Genomic DNA, 26,016 nt, shown 5'->3' on the forward strand with positions numbered 1-26,016 from the left:
CGCGTTCCTGGTTCGGGGGACTGTCCCTGGGCCTCTCATGAGGCCGATCTCCTCCTGGGCAGAATGCTGTTTCTGGGCTTAGAGGGAACATCATGTATAGACTGTGGAAGGAGGGGGAAATCATCCAGGCTGCATCAGCTTGAGCCCTTATTAAGGCATTGCAAAGTGAGAGGAGTCCCAGTTATACAGGAAGCTGGGTACGGGAAGATACGTAGGTTAGACTGGGAGGTCGGTCAAGTTCAAGGTACGGAGAAGCTTGAGGTGGTGTTAGCCTGGGATGGGGTCCCTACAAGGGCTTCTGGCATTGCTGCATGAAGATCAGTTAGCATTCTCTAGGATTTTTTTTTTTAACCGATTTATTTATTTATTTGACAGAGAGAGATCACAAGTAGGCACAGAGGCACACAGAGAGAGAGACATGGGGAAGCAGGCTCCCCACTGAGCAGAGAGCCCAATGCGGGGCTCGAGGTGGGGCTCGATTCCGGGACCCTGGATCATGACCTGAGCCGAAGTCAGAGGCTTGACCCATTGAGCCACCCAGGCACCCCGCATTCTCTAGGATTTTTGTAAATCTGGGATCCCATAGTAACATTCTTTCTTTCCTCTCTAGCTTCTTTCCTTCAGCATGATGACTGTGACATAACCCTTTCCAGCTCCCAAGGGCTCTTTGCAGCACTTAGGTCACAAGATTTCCTCCGATGTTTTCCTCTGAAAGATTGATGTAGAGATTTCTCCATTTTATGTGCGTTTTTAAATAACCAACTTTTAGTTTTATTGACTTTCTCTCTTAGATTTCTGTTTTTTACTTCATGGATTTCTTCTCTTTAATATTTCTTTTCTTATCATGACTTTGGGCTTAACCTGCTCTCCTTTTCAAGTTTCTGAACGTGGAAGGGAGGATCGTGGTTCTGTAGTGTTCTTTCCTTTTTCTTTTTTTCTTTTTTGAAGATTTTATTTATTTGAGAGAGAGAGCGTGAGCTGAGGGAGGGGCAGAGGGAGAGGGACAAGCAGATTGCCTGCTGAGCGGGGAGCCTGATGCAGGGCTCTATCCCACAGCCCCGAGATCATGACCTGAGCAGAAATCAAGAGTTGGACACCTAACCGACTGCGCCACCCAGGCACCTCTGTTCCTTTCTAACATAAGCTTTTAGTGCTCTAATTTTTAAGCACAGCTTTAGGATTATCTTCCAATTTTTATTGTTTTCTTTCTCATTATGTGTTCTAATTTCCTTTTTGAATTCTTTGTTGACCACGGATTATTTGCAATTGTGTTGTTTAGTTTCAAAGGATTTGGCGGGGTGGGGGATTCCAATATTTTTGTTTTGACTTCGGATTTTATTCCTTCGTGGTCAGAAAACTTTCTTTGTGTCATTCGAATCCTTTTAAGTTTTTTTAACTTTGTTTTGTGGCCTGGCTTAGAGTCTGTCTTGATAAACGTTCCATGTGTGCGAGGTAAGAATGTCCTTCCTAATGGTCCCTCTACTTTTTCCATCCATTTTGAGAGACGGTTATTGACACCAGCAACTAGGAGTGTGAATTTGCCCGTTGGGTTTGTCTCTTAAGGACGACTGTCCTGTGCTGCCTGGGGTCCAAGGCTGAGGCTGTTGGTTTTGTACATTTTCATCTGGTGCTTTCGTGCCTTCGGGTGGGCTGTGTGTGCACAGACTTGGTCTCTGATACTCCATCTCGGCCAGCAGAAGTACTCACTTCTCTTTCTGAACTACCTTTTCTCTGGCTCATGTTCACGTCTCCTTGTTTTCAGAAACATTCCCTGGATGTTCTCCTGCTATTCAGAACCAAGTTCCTGTAAATATTAGTCTCCCTCCTATTTTGTTTCTGTACCATCCACTAATTCTTCAAAAATCTGGCTTAGTATTTCATTGTTGTTCCAATGTGTCAGATGCAGTGGGCTCTTCCCAGAACTCGGTCTCCCTGAGTTGTTGACTGCACACTCTCTCCTCTGTGGGCCTCCTCTCTGTAGTTTTCCCCTTGGTTGGCTGGGCCTTTTTATGACCTTTTTCCCACCCCACCTTCCCCTATTCTCTACCCAGCACTGTTGCCATTTTATTTTATTATTTTAAGTAGAGGTGTGGAGCTCCGCACAGGGCTTGAACTCATAACCCTGAGATCAAGGCCTGAGCTGAGATCAAGAGTCAGACGTTCAGCGCTCCTGGCACCGAGCCTCTCCAGGCTCCCCCTTGTTGCCATTTCACCTCTCTAATTTGCAGCGTCAAATCTCTTTCTGAAGACAGGACAGAGCAAGAATGAGGAGTCAGCCTGCAGCCCGCCCTTCAGTCCCTGCTGAAGAAGAAGAAGCCCTGTGAGGCCAGGCTTGTCTCCTTAGGGAGACCCCTGCAGGGTCACAGTGAGGAGGCAGAGGGCCCTTCCGCGGGGGGGGGGGGGGCTCCAGACACTTGGGAGGGGTGGCTTTTGGAAAGGCGTGTGAGGGAGTTACCAACTTGGGGGTGGGGTGAAGCCGGGGTGAATCTTGCCGCAGGCTGGGATCTGTCTGGTGTGGGTCTAATCAGTTCACCCCTAAGACCAAGCCCAGAGCCCAGAGCCTTCCGTGTTGCGGAAGACGTGCGAGGGATGGATTCGGTACTCCCTCCGTGAGCCGTTACTCCGCATGGCCTCCAGATGGCGGGCAGACTCAGCTGTGCGGCCCGTAAGGGGCTGAAACAAGTACAGGCCAAGTTCCTCCGGGGAAGAGAAGGAGGCTGGCCGCTGTGTCCTTCCCCCAGCACCCTTCGGCGCAGCAGCCCTGAGAGATGTTGCTCTGAGCCCTGGAATTCCACGCTTACTGCACGTCAGGCTCCTCCGTTCAGCTGTGAACTCCAAGCCCATCTGCCCCGTTTCAGTCTGACTCCCCAGGGCCCATTGCTGAGCCTGACAAACAACAAGGCGCTTCCTATTTGCTGCATGAATACATAAAGCATGTGCAGTTATTTACAACGAGCTAAAATATCTTCCTGTTCAACAGGCTATGCACGAAGCACAGAAAGCTGTGCAGATAGACACCCCATTTTTCTTGCAGATACAGAAATATAATTAACTCTAGTGAAGATCCAGGTTTACAGAATAAGCCCCGTTTCTTCCCATCCAGGATATTTCTTGGTTTTCAATTCCGGATTGGAAGCAGGGCCCTGTGTTGACCTCCACAGGCCCTAAGTACTCTCATTTCTTAAGATCTCACTCTAGCAGGCGCCTAGGTGGCTCAGTGGGTTAAGCCTCTGCCTTTGGCTGGGGTCATGATCTCGGGGTTCTGGGATCGAGTCCGGCATCAGGACCTCTGCTCGGCGGGGAGCCTGCTTCCCCCTCTCTCTGTCTGCCTGCCTCTCTACCTACTTGTGATCTCTATCTGTCAAATAAATAAATAAAATCTTAAAAAAAAAATCTCACTCTAGCGTCATCAGAGCACCCATCTTCCTTCCACACTGTGTGTGTGTGTAATACATTTATGGATGTGCGTATACATATGTGTAAAATAGATACTTGTATAATTATTCATTATAAACATGAAAATATTTGATAGCTTTCTTTCAAAATTAAACATTTCACCTTTACGGTTTCTTACAGCAATTTGAAACTGAAATTCTTTTTCAAGTCTCAAACATTTCTGTAGACTTGTGAAAAGGCTGTGGGACCTGGAGTGTGTCACCCAAACGGATAAAGGCCTCTGATTTGGAATCCTGGTCTGTTTCGTTTCCTGCAATTACTGACGGAGCTCCTCCTGGGGAACAGAGCCTGTGTGTTGTCCCCTGTCCCAGGGAGATAGAGCAAATAGAAAAATAGCTCACGGTGCAACAGAGGACAAACTTCCAGCTCATTCACAGAGAGGACAATTCGTCCTCTGCTGACCCAGCGTTGTGACAAGAGGAGGGAAGGCATCAGGAAAAGAGCCTGGACTGCCAAGCCGCCAAGTTTGGACTTTTGGGGGCAGATGAGGGAAATCCCAGAGGGTTTTGAAGGCAGTGTGATAGCCAAATTTTACAATGAGAAGATTGCCATTGTGGGGGACGGATTTAGATGAGGGCTCTCTCAGGTGTTCCTGTTCTTTTGAGGTGACGTGCATGTGGGATCCAGCACACCACCCCAACTTCAGCCAGAATGTCTCCACTTGTATCCATTTTGCAGACTGAGTTTCCGTTACATTTTTCATTGGGCAAATGTAGGCTATAAAAGCAGTCCATCCTACCCATCTCTGTAACCCAACACCTAATAGCATATGCTACGTGTTCAGTCTTTCTTAAATGAGTGATGGATCCTGATTTTGTTGATGAGGAAAGTGAAGCTCGGGGAAGTCCTGACTTGCCCAGGGTTTGACACTCAGGGTAGTGCATGCCAGGACCAGACGGCCAGCTCTCAAAAAAGACCTTTCCACAGAGTTGCTCAATAACTAAATCCACAAATCTGCTAGGCCTCCTTATTTGAGACAGTGTGTCCTTGACCATCGAACATTCTAGAACAGAAACCAGAAAACCTCTTTTGATGAGGCTTCCAGACCTTTGAGGAATACAAGATCAGTGAGTTCTTTGTTGCTCTTGATCTGGAAGGGAAGGCAAACCCCATTGCCGTGAGCCCTTCCTTCCTCTGCAATGAGCTTCGTTCTACTCTGGTCCGGAAGAGCTCCTGCTCTGCTCTAAGCAGACCATTTGCCAGCAACCTCTCGGATTCAGATCCTTTAGCTGAAAATTCATGTAAACTAATGTACGAGACGCTTACATATCCAGAATGAAGGCAGCATCAGGAATTAGGACTTTAGATGTTATTAATCTGTGTGGCTAAGTGAAGCATAATTTTTGTGTACTAACGGTATGTTGGAGGACTGCTATCCCTTGTTTTTAGGAAGGCCTGCAATAGGCCCCAGTTCTAGGTTCTTACGTGAGTACATGCTCCCCCTGTATTCTGTATCTTTTATTATTTTTTAAAGATTTTATTTATTTGAGAGAGAGAGAGAAAGAGCACAAGTGGGAGGGCAGAGGGAGAGGGAGAAGCAGACTCCCCACTAAGCAGGGAGCCTGATGCAGGGCTCAATCCCAGGACCCCAGGATTCTGACCTGAGCTGAAGGCAGATGCTTAACCGACTAAGCCACCCAGGTGCCCTGAGATTTATTTTAGAGAGCGAGAGACAGCGAGAGCATGCATGAGCTGGGAGGGGAGGGGGGACTCTCAAGCAGACTCCTGGCTGAGCACAGAGCTGACATGGGGCTTGATCTCAGGACCCTGAGATCATGACCTGAGCCGAAATCAAGAATCAAACGCTCATTCAGCTGAGCCACCCAGGTGCCCCTGTATTCTGTCTTTAAATGATAAAGATTTGTTAAAGAAAAGCAACAGAGTGCCAGATAGATATTATCAGAAACATTTTTATTTAAAGTCAGACGATAGAAAGGTGTCACAGAAAAAAATTACAGAAACTTGCAACAACAGAACGTAACTTGGAAAGTTATTAGTAAATGAGAAGAAATAATAATCCTGATTTTACCAAATGATTTCTTAGTCCTTAAGTAGAATAATTTATCAATTCAGCAAAATATACCCTGCTGGTATCTTTTGAACAGGGAAGAGATTAACAGTTCAGTTAATTTACTAAATTGGTATCTACTAAAACCTTGCAAAGTGAAACAGTCAAGGCAGCATTTCCCCAACATTTTGAGATACAACTTGGGGAACTGAAATAATAACACTAAAAATTTTTGCTTTGTTTTAAAATCCCACCTCATTCTCAATAGGTTTAACCTGCATTTTAGCCCACAGATGGTGCTTGTGGGTCTGACAGAAAATGGATGGTCCTAAGCCTGGACACAGAACGTCCTCCCCACCTCCCCCGACACACACTGCATCCTAGGACACAAGTGCCACCCACGCCTTTGCCATGTGCAGGCATAGAAGCCCTGGACTAAAACCAAAATGACCTGGGCCCTGGAAACCTGGATCTATGCTGAGCCCTTTCTGAATACTGGGTGGGGGAGCAGGGGATTTAGGGTCAGGAATGTAAAATCCTTTTTAAAACTTTGGCAAGTAAGTATACAAATGACTACTACTTGATTGTCACTTTTATAAGGAAATATCATTCCACCCCTTGAAAAGATATTCTCCTCTCTTATTTGACTTCCTCTCAAACAACTGGAAGGCAAATGTCTGTAAAACAGAGGTGGACAAAAACCTCTTGTAATGATGATTAGTTTATAATTTTTCACTTTCTCTATTTAAAAAGCATATAAAATGTATAGTCTATCACTGACAACTAACACTAAAATATTGCTCATAATGGAGATTTGGGAACATGGCTAGATTTTTTTATTTGGGTCTCTATATATTTAATTCTTTTACAATAAACTATGTATTAGAACTCTGGCAAAATAATAATAGCTAATGCAAATTCTACTGCTCCTGTTAACCTTAATACCCTCACAGAGGTATTAAAATCAGTAATGAACCAGGAAGTATGGGGCCTGGTAATTCACAGAGCTAATATTTTTCTAAAATGCTCTAGTTAGCTATATATTAACTCTTTCCTAACAAATTCTAAGTCTTAAAAACAAGAGATTCAAGGATAAACAAGACTATAAAATACTAGTCTAAGAACTCACAATCTTGTTTGAAGAAATAGATTTTTCTCCGTGCCCACAATGATTTTGCCCACTGTAACACGTGACAGTTCTATTCCAAAGGCTAACGAATGGTATTAAGGAACACACAAGACCCAATGTAGAGTCCAAGTCATGACTTTAAAGGGTAAATTACCGTTCAAGGTGTTGGGATTAAAAAAAAAAATTAAATGCTATTGGAAATTCACTAGGGTAGGCATAACTTCATAATTGTGGCTGATATTTTGAGAATGGGAAGAGAGAAATTAGATAAATATATTTTAAAATAAAAATATGGCTCTGATCATGCAGTTCTTTCTGGCTGCAGAAAGAATCCTTCATAGATCTACAGGAAGAATTACCGATCAATTCAAACTTCCACCACGAAGGAGTAAAGTTATCTTGTAAATCTGGAGAACTCTTAGAGTTATGAATTATTGTAGAAACTTTTAACTCCTAAGTAAAGCTGCCATAACCCTACCTTCACATTGTTTGGTTGGGAGAGGGGAGGGGAGGCAAAAAGAGAGAGAGAGAGAGAGAAGGTAGGTGCCTTGTGTCTACTGAAAGAGGTATACTTTATGAATTGTACTCTTGGATACAATCATGGAATGGCTCCGCCACATCAAAATCGAAACTTGGATGGATGTCGGGAAGCAGTTAACAAGCAATTAACAAAGCACCCACCCTGTGCCTAGAATCAGACTTGTTGCTGTGGGGAAGCAGCAGAGCAAGGAGGCACATACTGTCCTGCCTCCAAAAGCATAAAATACCATTTAAAATGTGCTTTTTATTTCTTATTTAAAAATTAGAAATTCTAAATATTATGTTGATGTTAACCTAAAGTCCTTTCTCAGGTCTGCATCCTTTCCAAGAAAAGCAGGTTAATTTGGGCTGTTACAGCTGGCAGATACTGCTGATAAAGAACATACTCAAAAACAAAATCCTAGCAACTTGGTGATCAGTAGCTACTGAGACTGGTTCTGTAAATCACATTAAACTCCTTGGAGGAAAGGCATTACCTAAATGCCAAATCACAACACAGACGTGAAGAAAACAGCTTTAAACCCTCAAGCCCTGTTCAGTTACATTTTGTTAAAGCTTACATTTCCTAACTAAGCCTTATTTAAACTAATTGTTTACTAATGACTTACATATCCTACTAGATTTAATTTTGACCATAAATATGATCAAGGGCTGCCAACCTATTTCTGATAATATAATTACAACTCTTCATTTTAGATATCCACAAAAGCCCAGTTCCTGAAGTTTGCAGGGGCCATATCAGTGGACCACTTGACTGCAGACCACACCCAAGTCTGCTTCTTCCGCACAGACCACCTCTCTGAGGTGTAGCCCTCCAGCCCAGAAGGGTAAACTCAGGGAGAACATCTCTACCTTTACTTTGTGTTGTGCAATTGGAAAGATTTTGACAAGACCTCACATCTAGGTTCCTAGAAACTTCCAGACTTTAAGTTGCCATGAACCAAAGGAAAACGATACCTTTATCAAACAAGTAGTCAACTCAGAAAGACCTCCATGTCATGTGCTAGCAGAAATGTACACTAAGAAGTGGGAGTAAACATCTCTAATGTTTCTAAGAGCTAATGGCTTTTATAATGAATATATTGGCCACTCTGCCTATACGACACATGCTATAATTGAAGCAAATACACCATGCAATATGGACTGTCATAGCATTTTTAACCCTCTATCAATATCCAACTTGTATAAAACGGGCAGTCAGATCTTGCACAGACGCTACAAGTCCATACAGCTATAAATTACAAAAGTCCTATGTCTTACTAACAACACACAAAATGTTAAAGGGAATTGCTAACTTGATGGGTTCGTATTCTCTAAAACAACTTCTCACGCAATCCTATTGTGTCTTCAATATATATCATCTGAAACAACATAAAATTGGTAAACCACACAAATCATGTTATTTGGAATTTGTACAGCTTAATGCACTCTAGTGGAAGTGTAATGTTTATGTCCGTAAAAGTTATAAACCAATTTTACATTTAAAAATACTTTTATAATTCATTCACTCCTTACAGCAAGTCTGTGAGCAGTCAAAATTATACCCATTTCACAGATAAGGAACTGGACATTGAGAAAAAACACCTACAAATCACTTCAGAACAAGAATATGAATTTATTATGTTTAGGCCACCAGCCCTCCTGAGTTCTCCTATCTTTCCTCTATTTCTTCCAATTAATTGAGTGAAGTGGCTTATATGTACACTTATACAGGATTTCTTTACTAATCAACTGTTCTTCCACTCTAAAAATAAGCAGGACAAGCAAGGAAAACTAGTCCTTATGGTAGGGTAAAAGACACACAGAAACTGAAGAAAACATCATCCCATAATTAGGCTACTTCAGTTGCAGCCTAATTCTGGGGTTTGGCACACGCAGCTGGGTAACACCGGGGTCCCTACAGAAGCAGACACAATTGCTGAAGCAGAATTTGAAATCACTCCAGTATTTGGTTTACTTTCAGGTTCAGAATGAGGTCCTAACTGGGAAAGCTCCAGAGACAGGAGTTTGGAGCAAAAACTAAATACAAAATGTGGGAAAGTAGTTGCCCAAACTAAATTGTGGTCACCTGGGTGTCCAATTCAACACACTGATATATCCCATTCTACTCGACATCACAGTAAACAGGTATAAACCTTCTGTCATACATCAGTATGAATAGTTAATTACACCTCAATCAATGAGTCTCATCCAGACTCTTCTAGAGCACAAGTTATTTCTGTTACCTGTAAATGTTTGGCTTGTAAGAACAGGGACACAAAGTATTTTCCAGTGTGCTAGTGTAAATCAACTTACATGGATTCTAACAAATACCGATTCATCTTAAAGACGACCTCATTCATCAGGAAAAAGGGCTACTTATTAAATTTTGGTGAGAAAAAGAAAAAAATAAGATTAAAATAATCTAAACTGACAGGATACAATAGACTACCCCCTAAGCTAAAGTTATTTCAATTTAAAAAGACCACAAACTAAAATTATTATTTTAAACATAAATAAAACATTTTCATATAAAATATATTGTTAAATTTGAAACTATGCCCACGCTTTCTTATAAAATAGTCTCTAGGACACTAGCTGACATAATAGAGACTCAAGAATATTGAACAAATGGACATGATAATTTGCATTCATTTTTAAACCTTATTTTTTTAATAATCTTTCAATATCTCCCAAGTAAAAAGGATCTTCTGTTAAGAATTTGGATTCTATTTGGATCTTTAACAAGCCAAATTATCTTTTTTGTATGATATTTAAAATATGAACATTATTACTTTATGTAATTATAAAATATAAGGGGGAATTAAAGATCCACTAAAAATTTCAATTTAATTACTAAAATTCAGCAATTTTACCGATTTTCTTCCTGATAAATATTATATATTTGTATGCATAGAAGTGTATGTGTGTATACACACACACACACAACTTTTTTCTGTCAGTTTTAACCATTTATTTACTTTTCAATTAACAATAAAAGTTCATGTGGACAGTAAATCAGAAAATACTTTCTATGGTGGCTTTAAAGTACATTTTTTAAACCCAAAAATGTTATCCAGAGCCATTTTAGGCAACAATGTAACCAAAGTATAAATAGTAAAAATTCGCATCCCCTTGAACAACTGTCCTTCCACTTAGAACACAATGAACTCCTTAGTTCATTGTGAACAGAGTTCCTGTTCACTTAGCTGCAACATCATTGAAGTATGGAATCAAAGCCAAAAAAAAAAAAGTGAATAGAAAAATAGGCATTAATATTAAATCATATGCTAGCTGAATGTTAGGTTCCCATAGAAATATTTTGCCGTAAATTTCTAAAATCACTTCTCAAGCATAGCTATTTTCATCCAAGGACCAATTTCCTTTACTTTCATTATCTTTTATAGTGAAATGCTCCATCTCAAGTTATTTATCGGAGCCATTACCAGCAAACATGGTCACACACATCTAGTTCAAGATATGAGTATGAGTCTAATACTTAGTTTCCGTTATAAATAATATCTGTATAAAACAAGTAAGGCTGCCATTACTTACATACTGCACAAAAGACACAAGAATGAATACAAATTATTTTTCATAAAAATGAAATTTCTAATCAATTTAAGAGATTTCCAACTATGAGGACATTAAATACTTAAAATACCAGGCAGTCTCTTCTGTTACAGAATGCCAGTCAGGAGAGATCTGAAAGAGATTCTTTATTGGTAGCCATATACAGTTGATTATACCATCTCTGTGTTTTCTCGCTATTTAAAATATAGAACCTGGACATTTAAAACATTACCAATGCAATAATCACTACAGACTGTCACTGGATCTTTTAAAAGTTTGTTAAAAATTACCAAAGTCATGATGAATACAATTATCGCAGCTATATCACTTGAAAACGTAATATAAATTATGCTGCTAACGACAAAAACATTGAGACACAAAAACATCACAATGTAACACAGCAAGAACTCATAACTATTTAATATGAAAAATTAAATTTAAAAAGTTATGTTAGAGAACTTGGGGGATATTTCACTTTAGCAAAAACAATCTATGTATTTCCAACTTCTATGATACAGTATACAATAAAATACTTTTAAAAGATATGACATTCAAATGCTTCATTTACACAATATTGCCAATACTAATAAAAGTGATGCCCTTAAACACGAACTGCTCTGCTGATTGTGATTTTAAAAATGTTTTCTTTACTTCATTTTACATTTTAGTTAGCAGTTAGCATTACATATTAATCAGTTCTGTTGACAAATAGAGAAGATCCTAGTCAAAATACTGTTGCTCAAAAGTAATGTACATCATATTGCTTGAAACTAACAACCATATAAAAGTGGTAATCATTTATCTAAACATTGATTATGAAAGACGACTGGCATATATTTGGGCAGAGTGTCAAGTTCATGATGGGTTATTTACGATAAAAGTACTTTTACCGAAGCTAACATGATATATAGGTTTCTATGTCAATTACTACAGTCTCTTAAAGTTATAAAAATATTATATAAAATACCACAGGCTTTAGAGGATATAACTTCATGTGGTTCTGATACTAGCAGCTGAAAAGTATTTATAATTTAAAAATAAATAAACTATAGAGGTAAACCAGTTACAAAACAGCAGAGGACTGCAATAGTCACAGAGTGAAAAGAATTGCTTAATTACACGATAGCTAACAAAATGGTGAAGCAGTCGGATCAAAAGTTTTAAAAACCTCTTTCAGAGATTTGTCATCTGGTTCTCTACTGGGATCACCTTCCGGGGTGGGACTTGTATGCCCTGGCTGCCTGGACTGCCTTGGATCGCTGTACTGCGGTCTAATTAAGCCTGTTAATGCCTGAATAGGAAGACTGTGCACTGCTGGGACCTGAACCGTACCAGGACTCCTGAGGGTGTCTGCCTGTGGGTCAGCCGGCCCATCCACGGCGACTTCCACATTTGCACTGGTTTTCTGTGGCAGGACTGCTTCTCCAGGAGAAGGCTCATTTTTGTCACTACTTTTTAAACCACCACTTTTTTTCGGGTTCTCTGTATTTTCTGTTGCTAGCTCTGACGCAGATGATGAAGCATGCTCCCTAGGGTCATACAAACTAATGCCACTAAGAACTGAACTTGGGGTTCCCAGGGGAAGGCCAGCTGAAGAGGAGAGTTTAGGGGCATATGGAGGCAAGGCCCCCGGCCCGGAACTGCTAGTCGCAGCCCCTGAGGGCTGCGATGAAGCAGGGTTAGATCTGGCTAAGTGAGGGGTGCCCTTTAATGTATGTGAGTCCTTCATAACCGCTGGGTGAGACTCTGTACTGTGCAGTCTATGAAGTCTAGGATCAAAATTTTTTTGCAGCCTAGGATCTCCTAATTTACTTGCTGAACTATGTAGGTCTCCAAATTGTTCTAGGTAGCCTTCTCTGTTTGCGGTGTTCACTTTGGCTTTGGCTGCTGATTTTGAATCAGTGGGCACTGTGTTCTGATGAAGATCACTTTTTGTACTCCACAACCTACTGAGCCTCTGGTCAGCTATAAGAGGGGGCAGAGGTAAATTGATTGAAGATACTGGGTCAGGTTTAGGTAAAGGGACTGGAAGTAAGTCTTCTGGAGCCCACACGATGTGTTTTGCGAAGTTGGGTTTGGTTAGGATAATATCCATTTTAATGTGACTGAACTGCCTCAGCTGTGACCTCGGATCCTGGAGCATTATGCCAGGGGAAGAATCCAAAGGTATTAAGAAAGCTTTTTCTCTCAATTCTCTTTCTGAATCTTCATCATCATCATCTCCTCTTTTGTGTTTGATGGAGCCGGGATTTGTATGATGCGAATCAAACTTTGTTCCACCAACAGAAGATCCTACATGACCGCTTCCGTTCCCTCTCAATTTCCTGGGATCCCACGCTAGTCTAAGATCCAGTGGGGCAGACTCAGAGGATTTTCTCACGTCTTGCCTTGGGATAGTCCTAAGTCTAGGGTCAACAACTTGGTTTCCTTTGCTTTTCTCTTTAGCGAGTCTTGGGTCAGTAGGCGTGCTGAGATCTGTGGAAGGCTGTTGCTGATTCCTTAAAGTTTCTGTTTGTTTCTGTAATGTTTTCAGTATTGACTTCACACTGCTTCCTTCTTCCTCTTCACTACTGGAATACCAGTTAACAGTATCATCTAAATGCAGATAAAAACTTATTGTAAAGAATGAAGCATTCATATTTAACCTTAATTAAGATAACTGAAAAACATGCAATATTTCTAGAATAAGTGTAGTCTAACTTCAAGAAAATGCATCATAGAAATGCCAGAGTTTCAACACTGGAATAAAATTAGATGTGGAATGACAATAATCAATTTAGTCATCATACTCTATAGAGAAAGAGGTGTGGTATTAGAATATGTGTAGCGTCCTTCTGGTCAGGGAGAAGTCAGGACCTTTCATTCGGATTGGCCAAAAGGGAATTCAGAGTATCTGTGGTATGACAGAGTTGGGGAAGGAGGGAAAATACTCTTGGAAAAGAATACTAAAGAGTTTTGGATCTCTTTAAGTAATACTTAAGCTTCGTAGCTCTGGATTTATTGAGATCACAAGGATGCAATGTTTTTTAAAAATCTGGAAAGAAAACAAAACACTGAAGTACTGGTTAGGGGAGCATTGGGAAACAAGCAAATGAGGGATGAGGGAGAGATTTTTCATCTATAGCTTATTATATTTCTAGATGTTTGACATATGTGACTATATTAGCTATTTAAACATTTTAAAGTAAAAGTAACAAAACTAACATCCTGAAATTTATATACTTTAACTTTATGGGAACACTTTGGGCCGTACTCCTAAAGGCTTATATTTAACCCTAGTGTGTTGGACACCCTGTTAAGAAGCTTAACTGTCAGAGGTGTTCTTTCTAGTAGTACAGCAGGGATTATAAACTGATGCTCCAGGACAGAGTCTCCTTCCTTTCCATTAAAACATACATATGTTAAAAAAAAAACAACATACAGATATGGACACTGGGGAGGGTATGTGCTATGATGAGTGCTGTGAAATGTGTAAACCTGGCGATTCACAGACCTGTACCCCTGGGGATAAAAATACATTATATGTTTATTAAAATAAAAAAAATAAAAAAAACCATACATATGCTGATTCTGACTTGGTAACATACACATACACACACACACACACACACACACGTATGTGTCCTAGAATGTCATGGATTAACAGAATATTGGGCATATTCTCATTTAACTCATCTCACTGCTCACTAGCACATTTCTACTACACATAATTTCAGTGTTACACATTTAGTTTGAACAGAGTTATAAAACAGGCATTGATATTTAGGGTGGAATTATGGCTTAAAATCATATAGACTATATATCACAGCGGAAAAAAGTTTTGGCTTGTTTTTAAAGTTTTCTTTTTAAGGAATCTCTCCATCCAAAGTGGGACTTGAACTCACAACCCCAAGCATCAAGAGTCTTATGCTCCACTGACTCAGGCAGCCAGGTACCCCAACCCAGTGGAAAAAAGTTTCACTCGTATTTCGGTGTCAGTGTCAGAAAAAACTACTTCTAGACACTAGATCTCTTTTCTTCCTCTCTTTGACCTTGGGAAGACCAAAGCTGAACTAGTGATTCATTTTAACCTGTTGCCATTATTTTAAATATTTCTGCATAGCAATTCACTTCTCACAGAATTTGTTACTTGATCCAAATATGTAAGATGATCCAAATCTGACCAACAAAAGGAAGATGCTATTTTATTTTGCCTTTCTTATCAATATATTTCATAAGCCATCTTCAATCATTTCTGGAATGAGAAGGAAAGCAGACCAATGGGTAGGCCAATGAAAAGGAGATATTAGATAAGAAATGACAGTTAACAGCTTTTTCAGCTTTTTATCAAAGGAGAGATTAAAATTATAAGGGCATTACAATTTATAAAAATGAACATGAACACACACACAAAAATCTAGCTGTTCACTACTAGGTATTTACCCAAAGATACAAATGTAGTGATCAAAAGGGGCATCTGCACCCCAATGTTTATAGCAGCAATGTCCACAATAGCCAAACTGTGGAAAGAGCCCAGATGTCCATTGACAGATGAATGGATAAAGAGGGTATAGCGTGCGCGCGCGTGCACACACACACACACACACACACCCCATGGACTATTACTTAGCCATCAAAAAGAATGAAATCTTACCATTTATAATGATGTGGATGGAACTACAGGGTATTATACTAAGCGAAATAAATCAATCAGCTAAAGACAATTATCATATAATCTCACTCGTATGTGGAATTTAAGAAACAAAACAGAGGAGCACAGGGGAAGGGTGGGAAAAATAAAACAAGATGAAATCAGAGAGACAAACCATAAGAGACTCTTAATCATAGAAAAAAAACTGAGGGCTGCCGTAGAGGAGGGGAGGGGAGAGGACAGGGTAATTGGGTAACAGGCATTAAGGAGGGCACATGATATAATGAGCAGTGGGTGTTATATACAACTGATGAAACATCGAACTCTACCTCTGAAACTAATAATACACTATATGTTAATTAGCTAAATTTAAATTTTTTAAAAAACCTAGCCATTCAAGATTTTTTCTGGATACAGAGAAAAAACCTTCATAAAACATCACCAATTATATTACTATAGTACAAAATTTTACATCCAGAAAAACTGTAAATTTTCTTATTTATGAAAATGTAAATCTAAGACTTTATAGAAAGATAATCATTAAAATTTTTTTTAAGTTTAAGCACTTTAAGAAGCAAACATAAATTATATAGAAAACTAACTTATTAGGAATCCCTAATTTCCCGGTGATGTTAAATAAATGAAGAGTTAATGCTACCTTCTTTGAAAAGGTAACAGATGTTTACATAATAGCTTGTAGCTACCTAATGTTACCCAGTTTTACATATTTATAAATTTTATGCTTAAGAGTAGGCAAATGGGCACCTGGCTGGCTTAGCTGGTGGAGCATGAGACTCCTGGTCTTGGGGTCGTGGGTTCGAGCCCCATGTTGGCCATGCAATTTACTTAATTAAAAAAAAATACACACACACACACAAGAAAGTGGGCAAACATATCAATTCTATAATTAATAAGAAAAACTGGATGTGTTAAGCTTTCTCTCAACTGAATTAAGTAACTGTTATATACTTATCAAAAATACTAAAGTAAACTTGAGGTTTCCACATAATCTTTTATGTTAAAAATAATATTCCTTCATAATATAGTAGAATACAACCTATGCCCATAAAAACTCTAATAACTGAATCATTTTAAACTTGGGCTAGAAGTCAATATTTCTGCACTGGAAGATGTCTGGTTCCTGTTTTATTTCCTTCTTCCATAAAAAGGGCTTCAGCCAGGCCTCACACTATAGCTTCAGATCTACTCACTGCTTCAGAAGAAATTCTTTGCAATTAATTACTAAAGCATTAATGACACTGGAAACCATGACCAATTCCAAGCAGATAGAAGCTACAAGGTAAGCTGGAAGTAGAATAGATAGTTCAAAGGAATTCATTTTTCAAATTTTAACCTATACAAGAGCATTTTAGGAACTGGGTAATTCCAAAGTAAGATGCTACCATAACAACTGACACACCTTCATCCTTGCTTGGTGCCCTTTGAGGTTGGGTGCTGCTTGGTTCATCTTCTTCTTGGTACTTCTGAGTAAGTCTGACAAAAAGAGCTCTCTGCACTGCAGGGAGGAGGCCTGGAGCAGGCAGGGAGCTGTGGCCTGTCGTGTTGCTGCTGCCATCAGATCCACTCCCACGGTTAGGGGAGTCTTGAACAATGGGAGGCTGATGCTGGGCAAAGTCAACATGCCACATCCCATCTATACACGTAACACAGAAAGACACAGACACTGATTTAGCACCAAACTCCACTAGAGAGTGCCACGGTCAATTACAAAAATTGAAGCTTTAATAGTAACTACATTTGATTACTGTATTACTATGTGATTGTAAATGTTTTTTTAAAGATATTATTTTATTTATTTTAGAGAAAGAGAGCATTGAGGGGAGAGCAGGGGCAAGCAGACTCCATGCTGAGCATGGAGCTGGACCCAGGGCTCGTCTCATGACCTGGAGCTCATGACCTGAGCTGAAATAAAAATCTGGGACTCTTAACCGACTGAGCCACGTGGGCACACAACTGTAAATATTTTTTTTAAAGCTATCTAAAGTTGTGATGTAGCAAATGTTTGGTTAAATTTAAAATATATTTTATGGCTTCAATTTCATTACATTTTACTTAGCTTTATTAAAAACACACATTCTTATCATGTTTTTAATGAAAAATGGAGAACGCCGAAGATTTTAAATTAAAAATGAGTCGGGGCGCCTGGGTGGCTCAGTCGTTAAGCGTATGCCTTCGGCTCAGGTCATGATCCCAGGGTCCTGGGATCAAGCCCCCGTCAGGCTCCCTGCTCAGTGGGAAGCCTGTTTCTCCCTCTCCCACTCCCCCTGCTTATGTTCCCTCTCTTGTTGTGTCTCTGTCAAATAAATAAATATAATCTTTAAAAAAAAAAGAAAAGAAAAGCTTAAAAAATTAAAAATGAGTTATTTGAAAAGGTAAACTTACCACCGGAGTTACTGGGTGGCTGAAAATTAGGTACAGCATGCTGTGAATAGTAATTATCATAAAATTCAGCTGGGTTTTGTAGGGACTCATAACTGGTGTTGAGCTGCATTTCACCAGGACTTTGCAGGTATGAGGAACCTGGAGAACAGTGATTCTCTCTGGGTACTTTCATCATGTGTTCTGGAAAGCCCGAGCAATGGTAAGCACCACTCATATTCTGTGGTGTCAAAGGTGCATCTGGTTGAACAAGTACTCCAGCTTGACCGTGAGGACCTAAAATTCCAGGCGGGGCAGGCGGCAAAGGTGGGCTGTGTGGCACTGCGGCGCATGGATGATGTCCGGGGGAGCCCGGGTGCATCACAGGACTACTGTGTCCCTGAGACATATTAGGTCCAGGACCCGGACTTGATCCAGAACTATAGATATGTTGAGGATGTGGGCTGCTTTCCTGAAACTGTGGTCCTGGTGGTGAGGCACTGTTATAAAATGCTGGTGGCCTGTAGACAGAAAGAATAATATTTCTCAGTTCAAAGAAAAGAGGCAAACAAGAATGTTATATTTTAAATATGTATGGTTAAGTGTGTTTTTCTGTATCAGAATGCGTTAAGAAGCAGTTTATTCTACATTATCTCCAAATAAAAACACCAATAGATGCATCTTGCCTTCATTTTAGCCCACAGTCTTAATCAATTGACACTATCAGCTGTTCTAAAGCTTATAGCTATTTTGAAAAATACAGAAAAGTGCAAAGATAAGTAAGAATCACCTCTAATCCTGCCACCCACAGAAATATTTTTTGGTTAGACTTTTTTCTAGGCATACATGGACCTTTTCTAAAATATAACAAAATTAGAATTTTATTATATAAACACACACCTTTTCAATTTCTAATGGATTACTGTTGGCATATAAAAAGACCTTTAGGTTTTGAGTGTTGTTCTTCTTTCTGGACATCTTACTAATTTAATTACTATTTCTAATAGTTTTGTCAGTTGATTCCTTCAGGTGTATTGAGGGAGAGCGCCCCAAAAATGAGCTCCCTCTCCATTTCTTTCTTTCTTTCTTTTTTTTTTTTTTGCCTCTCCATTTCTATCTTTATATCTATTATGTCTTTCTCTTTTTGCATTGGCTAGCATCTGATCTACAGTATTAGCCAAACAATGGACATACCTATCTTCTTCTTGACCTTAAGAGAAATAATTTTAATGGTTCACATTTTCTGTCAATTTCTTGTTCCTCATTTACTGAGATCTCACTGATTTTCTGAGTGTTCAGGGTTAAAATAATCAACAGTGGGACTTGCAGCCCAGGTGCACAGACTCTGGGAAAGGGCAGTAGGACTGGAATGGTGTTGTTACAAAATGCAAATCTGGATCCAGCTTACCAAAGGTTTTCCTTTAATAGCCTAAGGAAATATTTCTCTAAAAGAATCAAATATTCTGGAGACATGCTAATGCCAATATTTGAAGATATTATCAATGCCGAATGTAGCCTCCTAATGAATTGGGAGACATACCAATTCCAGCCACCGGGCAGTGTCTCTCAGGGTTACTCTGTGGAGAGGTTTTTAAAGCTGTTAAGGATTCCACAGAGAGCAGCACTGACGGCATGCAGCACGGGACAGAGACAAAGGAAAGCAGGAAGAGCATTTGGGGTGAATGCCAGATATCTGCTATCTCTACCTAAGTTTAATTACATGATTAACATGGAATACAAGTTAGTTTCTCAGTAGGAAATTTTAGGGGGAAAATGATGCCATTTTCGAAGATTTTAACTTACTTCTTCCCAATCTTATGTGCTAAATCCACAGTAGGTTTTACAACTATTTCAAAAAGAGATGGGATTTTCTTGAAATCATCAGAGAGATCTGTCTGAAAATCATCTTCAGGATCAGAAAACGGAAAATGCTCTGGTGGAGTTGGCAGAAGCCCAACTCCTGGAGGTGGTTTGGGAAGAGGAGTTATGCCCCGTTTTCTAAGTTCTTCTAATTCTCGTTCATCTTCATTTGTGGCTTCTTCTTCAGTGTTCAACACCTAAAAATGATTGGCAAAGATTACTATTCCAAAACAAGCTTTCTTCCTTACATTTAAAAACTGTGAAGACTTCAATAACCGGTTTTGTTATTAGAAAAATATCATTCTGAAGTCAAAATGGGTCAGAGAGAGCTAACTCATTTTTGATAATAAGGTTCAAAGTGGTAAAAGATATTTCTCAAAGTACATTAGCTTTTTAATGGCAGAACAAGGGTAAGAATGAAAGATTTTAATTCCTAGTCCAATACTTCTGCTTTTCTAACATACTACACTCATAGATTAAAACACAAAATAACAAATCCTTGATTTCTCAGGAGACTTTTCTGAAATATGATTTATAAAATATGATTCAAGACAAATGACTCTGTGGTGAGACCTAAGAAATAACTGAAGTGCAAAAATATGACTTACTTTATCCAAAAGTTTCTTTGTTTCTTTAGTCAGATCATCATGTGAAAATTTACAGTTGTCTCCTTGGTAACATTTTGCTCCACTATGGTAGAACTTACACGGAAATTCATGTAAATAAAAATGTTAAGGAACAAACCAAGTGACATCAAACTCTAATATTTTGAAATCCAAAAACATATCGGTGCTGAGTCAATAAGACTGTATTATGATATATTGTACTGAATTTTTTATACACGTCATATTAGACAATTTTTAAGATGAAATATTTCAATTATGCAGCAAAACATTCAAAGATTTTAATCTTCCTTACTATATTAAGCTAGAAAATACTTTAAAGAAAAAATAATTGTTATAGCAAATACAATAGTATTTCAATTATGTAAGTTCTGTTACTTTCCACAATAAAAATTGTAGACAGAGCAAATAAATTTTGTAGCAAGAGCTTATATCTATAAAGGAAACAAAGGGGCTCGATATGTCACATTAAAGTCAAATATCCCAACATGAAAACTATAAGCTAAGCTACCTCATGATTTTGGAAACAAATTTTAAACTTCTAAAGAAAATATTAAATCCAGAAGTTTATTGAAAAATATGCCATTTTCAGGTGGCTTACATTCAGGGAATTCCTGAGGATTTTTAGGAAATTTATTATTGTAATCAACACTTTGACAAGATCAAAAGGAAAAAGTCATATGACCATAGCAGATGCTATTTTAAATTTAAAACCAAAGTAGGTTTTCTAGGGATTTTGAAAAACCTCAGTAATGTTTAATAACCTCAATATTTTGGTTAACATCTTTTTAATAAAGGATATTATGCATATAAATGCAGTTCTCTCCTTTGGTACAATATCCTTGTAAATAAAACTTGCAGATCTCCTTTCTCTTCTCCAACTCTGCATCATGATCAAATTTACACTGATCTCCCTGTCACAAAAGAGAAAAAAAGAAACAATTGAGTCATCTCTATGGTGTTTCATGGTGGAACTATGGCCATATCTTCAGTGTTTAAATAATGATCTAATAATAATTCAAATAATCTCTTGGAAGTCTTGCCCAAGTCAGCGGGTGTGGCTATGCACAGAGGCAGAGGCAGCACCGTGAGCATGGCCCAACAGAGCCTACTGCCCGGGTTCCACCAGCACTCACCGTTTCTAGCTGAGCCACTAGGGACACTTATTTAACCTCTTGGTTTGGCCATGTTTAAAATGGGGCTATTAATAGTACCTACTTTATCGGGTTGCTGTAAAGATTAAAACATTTAATATTAATAATCCACTTTAAACAGTACTTGCCACACAGTCAGCATTATGTGTTTGTTAAATAAAATCTAGGTTCAACAAATTATATTACTGCCCCAGAACAAAATTAAGTAAGCTCCGATGTACAGTATTTCCATAGGCACACTTTGAAGATACACTTTGAAGAACCAGCTTTATAATTACAAGTGTATGACAAATGAAAAACAAAAACAAAAACAAAAAAAACAACTAACCACCCCCTAAAAAGACTTTACATTTTAAAGATTATTGTCGAAGTTAAAATTCTTTATGACATTCCCCCCAAATTTACCTTAATACATCTCCCTTCCAGAAAGTATTTACAGATTTGTTTTCCTTTGTGTTCCACTGTGTGCTGATTAATGAATTCCTGAGTCATAACCTTCCATTTTTTCCCTGGTTTACTATACTGTAAGAAAGAAAAATTCATTTGAATACAACATATAAAATATTAAATATGTACTAAAATGACAGTCAAATGGATTAGGAAAGCAGTACAAATTACTATTTAAAGTGGTCAATAGTGGACATTCAGATCCTATTCATTTATTTACAGAGACAGGCTTATAATACACTGCTCATTGCTACTAGTGGTTGCAAAGAACCTATTTCTATTTTAATGAGGAAGTACAACTACTTTTTAAAAATAAAATTATGAAATGCCTGAAAATTAACAATAATACTCTGTTGGCAAAGATGTTAAATGTGCTTTCTTGTGATTTGCTGATAGCTATGTTATAAAAGATTTATAATATCCATACTGTTTGACAAAATTTGTACTTTTCAGGAGTATTCTGAACGAATTATCAGGGAGGCACACATACTTTATTCACAAAAATAATTACTGCAGAATTACTTTGCATGATAAAACAAAGAGACAGACACCTAGAAATTACACATCCCAAACGATGAGACCAGTCAAATACATTATGATGTAGGTCACTGATAGATTAGTATGTAATCATTACAAACCGATGAGATGGAGTGACAATTTAGGAACATAAGAAAATGTTCAAGATACTTTACTAAGTGGAAAACTGATCTGAATTTTATAATAATAAAGACAAAGGATAAAAGACTAAAAGAATATATCCCCACATTTAAGAGTGTATGTCTCTAGATGGATCTCCAAAAAATCAGAGATTTTTTGCATGTGTGGTTATTCTGTACTTCCTTTAGGAAAGAAAAAAAAAAGGAGAGAGGATGTATTTCCTTAAACTTTTAAAAAATAACAAAAAGAAGTATATGGTAGAAAATCTCACAGCCCTACCTGTTTTCCTTACTTCTCCTTAGACCTCTGTTCAACTTTTGCTGAGTACAAGAAGACTGAGTAACAAGGGTATGATGCTTAGCCAGGCTAAGGACTTACATTCCTGAGCTCTATAAAATAGCACTGTTTTTCAAACACCCGGTATGCATCATGCTTTATATATAGCAGGAGTTCACAATAACTATTTGCTCTTCTAATCTGATTTGTTTCCTTTTCTTTCAGTTTGCTAGGAGATGGAGAACAAAACACAACCTACTGAAAATAGGAAACTGCCTCACAGCAACCACTTGAGGCAAAAGATGGCTAGACTTAAATTTGATCCTCAGCGCTCGCATTTGAAATATATGTTTTACTCTAAGAGTTCTGGGGAAAAAGTACAAAAATACCAAGAACACAGATAATCCTATAGGTTTTTAAAAAATTATAAGTATACCCAAATTGCCCCAGAAAAAAACACAATAAAATTGTTTATACTATTCTCTGATAGGATCATTTAAAATGTCTTAAATTTATGTAAATTTGGCTCACAAACATTTTCTATTTCCAGGCTCATATAGAGCAAGTAGATATAAAAAAATAGGAAGTCCAGGAGAATGCATTATACAAAATCAACAGGCCAACTTGAAGAATATAACTGAAATTAAAAAGTAAAATATTAGGTAATCACCAAAAAAATCCAAAACCACCCTGAAAAATGCACCAAGTTGTACCTATATTTCATCAATAATTCATTCTATGACTTTCTAATGATGTGCCTCATTGTTTTAATAGAGGGTTATGGGTTTTTCTGTTTTGTTTTTTAGTTTAGTTTAGTTTAAATGAGTAGAAAGTGTTATCAGTATCCATAACCATGAGAAACCTAATTATAATGAAAATATTCTAGAAAATCTAAAGAAACTTTAACAATAAAATTTTAGGAGAAAATAACATGCCTAGAAGATCTGATTTTTTAAGTCTTTTAAGTCTAAGCCTACAGAAGCAACGTGAATGTCCTCTACCATTAAGATCTCTCGTAATAAAGGAGTTGGAAGAACCACAGAAATCATTTAGTTCATCACCCTCACTAGACAAATGTGAAAAGTGAAGATTAGAGAAATTAGTGACTTGCCAAGGGTCATATGGCGAGTCAGCAGTCAGGGTAGATAGAACTCTTTGCACTGTATTATACTACCTCTAAGAAAACACAATTCAGGGCTCCTGGGTGGCTCAGTTGGTTAAACGACTGCCTTGGCTCAGGTCATGATCCTGGAATCCTGGGATCAAGTCCCGCATCTGGCTCCCTGCTTGGCATGGGGTCTGCTTCTCCCTCTGACCCTGCCCCTTCTCATATTCTCTCTCTCTCTCTCATTCTCTCTCTTCCTCCCTCTCAAATAAATAAATAAAATAAAATAAATAAAAATAAAATACAATTCAAGAAAGGGAGGAAAAAAAAGAGGGAGAGAAAGGAAAGACGAAGATAGGGAAAACTAAACTATCTACTTGGTTATTTCAAAATGTACTTCCTCTAGAAGATGTATTATACTGGCATAAGTAACAAGAGCACAAAATTTTTTTTGAAATATATAAGGAAGAGGGAATGAAAAGATTTGCTGGCAAAATAATATGTATTTACAGAAAATGTAACAGGTGTTATAAATACAAAAAAAAAATTAAGAGGTTTTATGGTCAACAGACTAAATAAGTTCTTAAAATCTATCAAACATTTGCTTGTTCTGTGACCACCGTTGAGTTTTCAAGACAGTTCATGTGAACATGCAGGTATCTGTGAATTTATCTGGCTTTTGGAGGATCTCATACTCCCTGGAAAAGATGGAAATGGATGTATGTTGGCCACTCTAGCATGTTCACTGTACCCTGGACAGGTTTCCCCCAGACCACTCCTGAATATGAGCTACTTGCTTGGGCTCTGGCTCTCTGTTTCTAGAATCATAACAAGAAATCTCTCTTGACAGCTAATAAACTGACACAGTTGATAACATTTTAATCTTCTTTTTTAAAAGATTTTATTTATTTATTTGACAGAGAGATCACAAGTAGTCAGAGAGGCAGGCAGAGAGAGAGGGAAGCAGGCTCCCTGCTGAGCAGAGAGCCCTATGCGGGGCTCGATCCCAGGACCCTGAGACCATGACCTGAGCCAAAGGCAGAGGCTTTAACCCACTGAGCCACTCAGGAACCCCGGTAACATTTTAATCTTAATAAGCTAAAGGAAAAATATTCTAAATCTATTGAGTGCAAAAGAAATAATTTATTCTGATTTTCTATAACATGATAAAGAATTTTTTAGTTGCAATCCAGATTGTAAACATGTTAGTGCTTGACAATTTCCTTAGAGTTAATTAAATACCATACTTTCATTTTACAGATTAAGCAAATTGAAGCTCAGAGACAGGTAGTAACTTGTTCAAAGCCACACTTTGTTGGAAGCTAATTTTTTTTCCAAGCATAGTATGTACCTATTGGATATAGGAGAAAGCTTACTTTCAGATAGCATTCATATTAATATGGTCTAGGGAAAGCAACACACTCTAGAGGAATGTAGGAAGATGGGCAGGCAGGTTACAATCACTCAGAAATTCTAAATTTGTCTCCAAAGCTGCTATTCCATGGAACAGTGAGTGGCTCAATCAGTGTTAACAGATTGGGCAGGGGTTGGGGGAAGTTCAGGATCAAGTACAATATAAAAACAATTGAGGGGCGCGCGGGTGGCTCAGTGGGTTGACCCTCTGCTTTTGGCTCAGGTCATGGTCTCAGGGTCCTGGGATCGAGCCCCGCATAGGGCTCTCTGCTCAGCAGGGAGCCTGCTTCCCCCTCTCTCTCTGCCTGCCTCTCTTCCTACTTGTGATCCCTCTCTGTCAAATAAATAAACAAAACCTTAAAAAAAAAACAACAAAAACAATGGATTGAACAAAGTAAAATAGGCTTTTTTATACCTAACTTGCAAGAAGCCTTTAATACATTAATGTCTGTCAACTTAGAATCCCCAAGAGTAGACTGGCATGTGCTGGGTTTCACAAATTTATTTGGGCCTGAACTTCTTTTTTTAGGTCATACCTATTAACATCTCCTTAAATAGTATAGAGTACATATCAAGAAATCTTTGATCCTTGGGGCGCCTGGGTGGTGCAGTTGTGAAGCATCTGCCTTCGGTCGGCTCAGGTCATGATCACAGGGTCCTAGATCTAACCCCGCATTGGGCTCCCTGCTCAGTGGGGAGTCTGCTCCCCCCTCTCTGCCTGCCTCTCTGCCTACTTGTGATCTCTCTGTGTCAAATAAATAAATAAAATCTTAAAAAAAAAAAATCT

General features: G+C 38.5%; 1 protein-coding gene across 1 annotated transcript in view; it reads right to left on the minus strand.

The window, feature by feature from the left end:
• Window positions 1-11,090: 11,090 nt before the first annotated feature.
• The window catches only part of ZC3H6 (zinc finger CCCH-type containing 6), a 57,700-nt gene continuing 42,774 nt past the window's right edge, over window positions 11,091-26,016 (minus strand). Inside the window, exons 6-12 of the mRNA XM_080812738.1 lie at window positions 21,737-21,853; window positions 20,980-21,091; window positions 20,163-20,272; window positions 19,498-19,751; window positions 17,719-18,215; window positions 16,736-16,969; window positions 11,091-13,280 (exon numbers count right to left, since the gene is read on the minus strand). Coding sequence (XP_080668864.1) covers window positions 11,812-13,280; window positions 16,736-16,969; window positions 17,719-18,215; window positions 19,498-19,751; window positions 20,163-20,272; window positions 20,980-21,091; window positions 21,737-21,853 — 2,793 coding nt within the window. The 3' untranslated portion in view covers window positions 11,091-11,811. The remainder of the gene's footprint in view (window positions 13,281-16,735; window positions 16,970-17,718; window positions 18,216-19,497; window positions 19,752-20,162; window positions 20,273-20,979; window positions 21,092-21,736; window positions 21,854-26,016) is intronic.

This window comes from Martes martes, assembly GCF_963455335.1.
Source record: "Martes martes genome assembly, chromosome: 9".
Lineage (NCBI taxonomy): Eukaryota > Metazoa > Chordata > Mammalia > Carnivora > Mustelidae > Martes > Martes martes.